Raw genomic sequence first — 7353 nt, 5'->3', positions numbered from 1 at the left:
GACTTTCTGACCACTCCAGTGGCCACGTTTCTCGCTGGAATTGAACTGCTCCAGACTCAGCATGGGCCACGGGTTCAGACAGGTCGGTGACAGCTTCAGGCTCCCCCTTAGGCAGCTGTGAGGGAGCTGTGTTTCTGGGATTTCCCATGGGCCTGAGAGAATCCTGGGTTCCTGCATAACGTGTGGGATGGACGGGAACAGAGGGAGCCGGGGACAGGACTCAAGGAATACTGTCATCACCCGCTGTCTGAAGGAGAGCTGGAGCAAGTCCAGAGCAGGAGAAGGTGAGGAGGGGTGGATCTGAACCCGACTGGAAGGAGCAGCCAGGCTGTGCTGCTGGCTTCAGGGAAGGCAGCCAGCCTGTCTCTGCCCCAGGAGCGGACCCTGCAACAAGGACGCAAAGGGCAGGCAGTATATTTGGGAGGTGATTGTGGGAAACACCAGTAGAGAAGTAGGGAAGTGAGATGGCAAGGGGAAGGAGGGGAAGGCAGCCAGTAAAGGGTGTGGTTTCAACCTAGCTAACCCTGTGGGGACTGGAGCTGATTCCCACCCAAAGCTCTAGGAATCAGGGTAGAACACGCACCTTGGAGATACTCCACCTGGGAGTGAGGGAGCTGGGGTATTTACACACCAACTCCCACCAGTGGTTTGTTGAGGGCTTCTGGTGTTGGGGATGATATGAATTCCTAGGTGCTTCTTGTCTGCCCTGCCTAGGGAAGAGTGGCCCTCTGTGGCTTCACAGCAAGCCCCCAGCCAAGAGAGGGCAATGCCAGCTGCTGGCAGGCCACAGGAGCACACTGAAATGGGAAGGCCCAAGAGATACGGTGCCAAGACCTGCCTGAGGTTTCTGAGAAGGGCCCAGTTCCCAGCCTCTAGACTAAGTCTTGAAAGGGGGTCGTGGGGGCAGAAAGCATTGCTACTCAGCCTCCCGGAGTATGTGCTGGGGACACCCCTTCATGAAGAAGAAGCCCTCTGCCCAAGCACAGATGCCCACCAGTGGCCTGGGACTCACAGCTCCCAAGACCTGGGGCCTGGGAGCATATCAAATGTGCCAAGATAGCCTGGGGTAGAGACAATAGTGTGTGTGAACCTTCCACCAGGGGCCACAGCAGGTGGGACATGGGCTACAGTTGCAGTGATATCAAAATCAAGGTCCAGGCCAGGTGCAGTGGCTCATGCCTATAATCCCAGCACTTTGGGAGGCCAAGATGGGCAGATCACCTGAGGCCAGGAGTTTAAGACCAGCCTGGCCAACATGTAAAAGTTAGCCAGGCATGGTGGCACTCACCTGTAATTCCAGCTACTTGGGAGGCTGAGGCAGGAGAATCATTTGAACCTGGGAGGCGGGGGTTGCAGTGAGCTGAGATTGCACCACTGCACTCCAGCCTGGGTGACAGAGTGAGATTCCATTAAAAAAAAAAAAAAAAATTCAAAGAGCCCTGGGGAGAGCCATGCTCAGGGTTGGCTGAGGAAGCCAGAAGGTGCCAATCCAGACATCCTGTCAATTCCATCACTCCCTGCCCAACCCACCTCAGCTCACCCTCAGGGATGAAAGGGGGAGCATGCTGGCAGACCTGAATAACCACTTCCAACCACATCAGTAGACTACCTGGAAAAACATCTTCCCAGAAACCTGCTCTGGGAATGAAGGTGGCAGGAAATTTTCATGATGACCATAAACACCTTTGAGAGCTTGGAAATTTCGCTTTACAACAATCAAGCGTACCTTATAATGTTTTTAAAGAACATATAAAGACCTCTAAAGTGAGCTCATGAGCAGGGACAGTGCTAGGCAGAGGGCTCTTGGCAGTGGCCACCATTTTAAGACATGGGGTAGCTGCCTGGTTGAAGAGAAGACACATGGACTTTTCCAGAAAGTGCACCGTACAACACTTCAAAGAAGACAGAGAATATGTCAACTGGCTCAATCAGAGAATGCAAGGAAGAGTCCCAGTTCCCCTTTCCCAGATTTTATTGTTAATGGTTAGTCTGAACTCTTCTTTGAAGAACTGCCTTTGGCTACTCATACCTTCTTTGAGCACAAGTGCAAAGAAGACAGACCAGGAAGCTCCTTAGCTAATGACTGGCGGGTGTGGGAATGTGAAAGGCCAGCTCCTAATCCTGGGGCATGATGACCACAAGGTGCGATTTACACTCCAGGATTCCCAGAGGGATCAGGCGGGAACTGGGACTTTGCCTGAAAGTGTCCCTTTGCTTACCTCCTTCCCCTCTCCCATCCTGCTCCTCCACTCCCTTATCAGCATCCCCAGGGGCCAGTCCTTAACAAATCAATCACCTACCTGACGATCCCTATCCCAAGTGGGATCCTGGGGACCCATCCTAAGAGAGGCAGTGGGCATGGCCAGCTGGATGGGACCGAGCCCCAGCCTGGGCTGGGAGATAAGACCTCCAGGTCTGCAGGAATTGTTGTCATAAAAGGGGTCAGTTTTCAAGGAGAAAGAGCTCAGAGTTGGGGAGCTGCACTTGCCACTGCCATGTGGAGCCCATGGAAGAGGCAACGTGCTGTTCCACACCAGGAAACACAAGGCAGAGATTAGGGATCATGCCCTCCTCCAGCCTCCCACTCCTTGAAAAGGTGTAGGCCTCAGGGGACACATCCTCAGATGCCCAGAATAAGCCAGAAGATAAGCCCAAGTGGCCATCGTTGTATCCCCATAACCCACCAAGGAGACTGCATTCTCGAGCCAGTCACACTAGGCCCCCCGGGCTGGGTGTCACAAAAGTGGCAAACACCCGTCAGATTCTCAACGTCATTTTCAGGATATTGTGGCCACTACAGGGACCCCCAGGTCAGCTTGAGCTGTAGAGAGTTGGATCTTTATCACCATAAAGGTCACTTTCATCACTCAGCAAACAGTTAAGACTCACCTGCTATGCATCAAAAGTCCAGTAGGCTTGGGGCTGCTGCAGTGAAGAAAACCCAGCACCGTTCCCACTCAGTCTAGCAGTGGATACGAACCCAGAGACGACATGGCTTGGTAAGGGGAAAGACTACAGGACCCCTGCCCCAGCCTTGGGGGATCCAGGAAGGCATCCTGGAGGAAGCAGCACCCACGCTGAGCCCTCAGGAGTGTGTAGGAGCTCGCCAGGCAAAGAAGGTAGCGAAGAGCATGTCAGGCCAGGGAACAGCACAAACAAGGCCTGGAAGGGGCAGAGGGTGGGTGACAGGGCTGAGTGGGAGGTAAGAGCCCAAGGGGACTTGTGAGCTGGGTAGAGGGCTTGGACTTTGTCCCAGGGCAGGGAACACACTGGGAGATTTAAGCTGGGGGCAAGGTGACCGGATCTGCATATTTTGAAAATTCCTTGCTGCTGTGAGAAGGATGGAGGAAGGGAGGCCAGTGAGGAGGCTGTCGTGTCATCCAGGGAGAGAGGGTGGTAGCCTGGACCAGGGGCCTGTCCTAGGGATCATCAGAAAGTGAAATGGATAAGACTTGGGACACATTTTCTCACTGGGGTCGACAAGCCTTAAGGAATCTCTGCAAGCTAATCATGACCTCAGAACTGGGGGCTTGGATTTGCCTCCCCACTCCCTGCCAATGTGCCTCCCACCCACCCCAGGAGTGAGGATGGAGCTGTGAGGGGTGGGGTCATGGGGAGAGCTTTCCAGAAGCTGTAATTCTGGTCCTCACCAGTAGGTGGCAGCACAAGCTAGAAAGGGAAGGTTGGCAAGTTCTCCCCACACACCCAAGCCTTGGGAAAGGCTGTTGTGCCTAATGAACTCGTTATCTGGGACTTCCCAAGGGGCAGTGAACTTATCTTCAGCCTTGCTGATAGTGTAACAACTGCAGCCCTCACTTCTACAGAGAATTGCAGTTTTCCAGATGTTCTGCTCAGAGCTTCACATGAATTACCTCATTTCATCCTCATAGCCCCCTTGTCCACGGGGTGGGAACCATTGTTATCCTGTTTTACACAGGAGGAAGATGAGGCTCAGAGAGGTCATGTGACTTGTCCAAAGTCACGTAGATAAGGAGTCTCAGAATAAGGGCTGGAATTCCAGTTTGTCTCCAACATTACATGAAACAGATATGTTTGCCCTAAACATACTGTTTACTCTCAGATAAACAGTGTTTCTCCCATCCTCCTTCTCCTCCTCTCTTCCTCCCTTCCCCTTTTCTCCTCCCCTCTTCCCCTGCTCCTGAATGGCTCTGAAGACTTTTGAAGATTGCACAGAACCTCGGAGTTAGAATTCTCGACCTCTGCCTTCACTGTTTTGGAAGAGATGGAGAGGAAGTGGGTTCAAGGGATTTAGAGCTCCTCTTTTTAAAGCCCAAAGCCCCCCTCACACTTTGTAAGCCTTACTTCCTTCTATAAGTTTGTGGGTCCAGAAGAAGCAGATGTTTACTCTCATTTTTTAGATGGAGAAAGAGAGTCTAAGGGATGTGCCCAGCACACGCATTGAGATAGGGCAAAGATGGATCTAGAACACCTGCTCCTTGGTCCTCCACCACCAGCTGTCACTTCATAAATTATCTGTTCACGTATTCCAAGTACATCCTCTGTGCCTGGGCTCTGGGGCCTCCACCCCCATTCCTCCTGCCCATGCCATGTGGCCTGAATGTTACATTTTGGGCTGTTATCCTGCCAGGGGCTGGACTTCAGAGCACAATCACAGGCTCCGTCAACCAGGCTTTCACTGCAGCACTAAGCTACATTTCAGAAGGGCTCCAAGCAGATGGAAAAAATTAATAAATGCATAAAATTCATTTTCTCTCCTCCCACCCCACCAAGAGTCAAACTGGTGGATAATTATGGGATGGCTGCCAAAGGAGTTTGATCTTCAGCATTGACTTACAGCATTTTTACTGCTCCATCTGACAGCCAATTTAGTCATTTCCCTTTACAATTCTGTGGACTCTCTCCTTTCTGCAGGAAACCCGAAACTGTAATCAGGCCATGACTGGAACAGGGAGAAAAGGAGTGGGGAGCAGCCGAGGAAGACAGGGGCTGAACCCCAAGGGAAGGGGCAGAAGGAAGAAGCCACATGTTTGCTTGGCTGGAGGGGTCATGGACATTGGAGGAAATACAGTAATAACAACAACAACAGTATTAAGCAGTGCCATGCAGTGAGTACTTTCGATGAGCCAGGACTGCATTAAGCACTCGACCTACTTAGACTATTTCATTTAATCCATCATGGATTCTTCTACTAATATTGCTCTAGACTCGGGGTAAACTGAGGAGCAGGACAGACCAGGCCCTGACCTTTGTGGAACTGCCATTCCAGGCAGAGGAGACAGACAATAAACACAGAAGTCATATCATTTCGGTTGCTGATGAGTGCTACGACAAAGTGATAAACAGAGAGCCTGGGACCTGCTTTGCAAAAGGCGTCGGAGAAAGCTTCTCTGAGGAGCCTGAAGGACAAAAAGGATAGAATCATGCAAAGCTCAAAATATGGGGAGTGGAGGGGAAGTAGGGAGGGGAACATTCCACGCAGAAAGAATAGCAAGTGCAAAGGCCTTGAGAAGAGGGGAGAGGTGCTGTGACCCAGAAACGGCCAGGGAGAGGGAGGAGAGGGAAACGAGGTCCTAGCAAGACCGTTGACCAGACCTTGTGGACCTTGGGGGATATCGTTCTGTTGGAAAGCTGGATCTAGAATGCCTAATTCTTGACCCTCCCCCAGCTGCCATTCTGTGAGTCGTCTGTGTATGTGTTGCAGGCACCTACTGTGTGCCAGGCACCGTGCTAGAGGAAAGGAAAGGGTGGCAAGTTCTCCCCGACCCACCCGCCTCTTGGGAAAGGGTGTTGTGCTTAGTGAACTGGTTATTTGGGACTTACCAGTGGGCAGTGGACTTATCATTTGTGTTCTTAGCAGCGTGATAGCAGCAGCGCCTAACTTCTCTGAGGAAACGTTGTTTGCCAGATGCTCTGTGCATCCCCACAGCCCCCTTCAGTGGGGGCAACTGTTACCCTACCTTTGGTGAAGTGACAGATAAGACGGAGCGACACGCTCTGATTTATGCTTTCACAAAACGATGGCTTGAGCTGTACATACACACCTTACCCCATATAGCTCTGTGCAGTGTGAGAGCTTCACACACACACAGACATACACACACACACGTACCACATCATGCCGCCAAGGCCACACAACTATCAGGGACAGAGCTACAGTTCAAGCCCAAGGTCTCTTCAGCCTTAACCTCTGCCACAAGCTGGCATCACGGAGAAGGAAGAGGCTGGCAAATGAGGAGGAGGGTGACTGCCGGGGGCACTTCGAGAACTTGGCCCCAGGCCTGAAATCCAGCCTCCAGATATTTTCTTGGCCTGAGCCCAGACCAGCCGCCCTCCAGCCCTCCCAGGCAGCCTGCTGCCCAGTTGAATGAAGGAGTCTGCTCTCAGAGTTTCTGCTGTGGGAGAGCCCCAGATCCCAAGCGTCTTCAAAGGTCTGTTATGAATGGGGCCGTCCAGCTGAAGCTGACATCCCCACGCAGCCCTCCCAGAGCTCTGCACCTCAGCCGGCCTATGGCCTCCACTGTCTGGCCCTGTCTCCTGAGCGGCGCCCAGCAAGACGAGAAGGCCAAGTCCTGCCCAGTGGGCCAGCCAGAGGTCACCCACCGCGCCTGAGCCACCGGTGTGTGAAGTGCCCTGCGTCTTCCCTCGGTTCCCAGCTGCCTCAGTTTCCCTTCCTGAGAAAGGCGGGGTTCTGGGAGGTGAGGAGCTGCAGGGACCCAAGAAGGGCATGGAAACCGCCTGGGGACACTGGCCCCTCTGTCAGGATCAATCGCCCTAAGCCTGTCTGAGGCGCTCCAGGCTTAGGAGCAGCTGTGAAAGCCGCCTTTGTGCCTGGGAGAATGAGCCACAAGAGGACAGGGGGCCCTGGCCCCGGGAGCCCCTTGGGTCCTGGCTCCTGAGATCAACGCCATCAGGGAAGACCCCAGCCTGGCCCCTGAAGCCCACCCAGGCCTGGTGCCCACTTCGTGCCATGGGAGCAGCCCAGGGGAAGAAGGTAGGAACCCCCAAGTGTCCTGTTGGGGCCCTGGACATGGGAAGGGAGACTAGACCTAGCAAGTGGGAGCCCCAGCCCACCTACCCTGAAGCTTCATTTGGCACTGCCCACCAGCCCTCCTCCTGGAACTCACAGCCAAGACTTGCATCTAGAAAGCAGGCTGGGGCTCAGGGAAAAACCAGTGTCCTATGTCTCCATCTCTAGGACAGACTTGGGGACAGCCACATCTCTCTGGTTCCCTGGGTCTTGACCACACACATCTCTACTTCCCTGAGTAAAAGCTCCCTGGGTACCCCTTCCCCGTACCTCAGGAGAGTGTCTGACACAGGTGGATACAGGGGAAAGATCTTAAAATTATTGTTGTTATTATTATTATTATA

The 7353-nt window shown here is 53.1% G+C and overlaps 1 protein-coding gene across 1 annotated transcript in view; it reads left to right on the top strand.

Moving 5' to 3' along the window:
• The first annotated feature begins 6244 nt into the window (after window positions 1-6244).
• FAM107A (family with sequence similarity 107 member A) overlaps window positions 6245-7353 on the top strand; it is a 63085-nt gene continuing 61976 nt past the window's right edge. Inside the window, exon 1 of the mRNA XM_017894158.1 lies at window positions 6245-6973. Coding sequence (XP_017749647.1) covers window positions 6950-6973 — 24 coding nt within the window. The 5' untranslated portion in view covers window positions 6245-6949. The remainder of the gene's footprint in view (window positions 6974-7353) is intronic.

The sequence above is a fragment of the Rhinopithecus bieti genome, unplaced genomic scaffold (genome assembly GCF_001698545.2).
Source record: "Rhinopithecus bieti isolate Rb0 unplaced genomic scaffold, ASM169854v2 scaffold_21649, whole genome shotgun sequence".
NCBI classification, from domain to species: Eukaryota; Metazoa; Chordata; class Mammalia; order Primates; family Cercopithecidae; genus Rhinopithecus; species Rhinopithecus bieti.
This window is presented reverse-complemented; position numbering and strand designations above follow the sequence as displayed.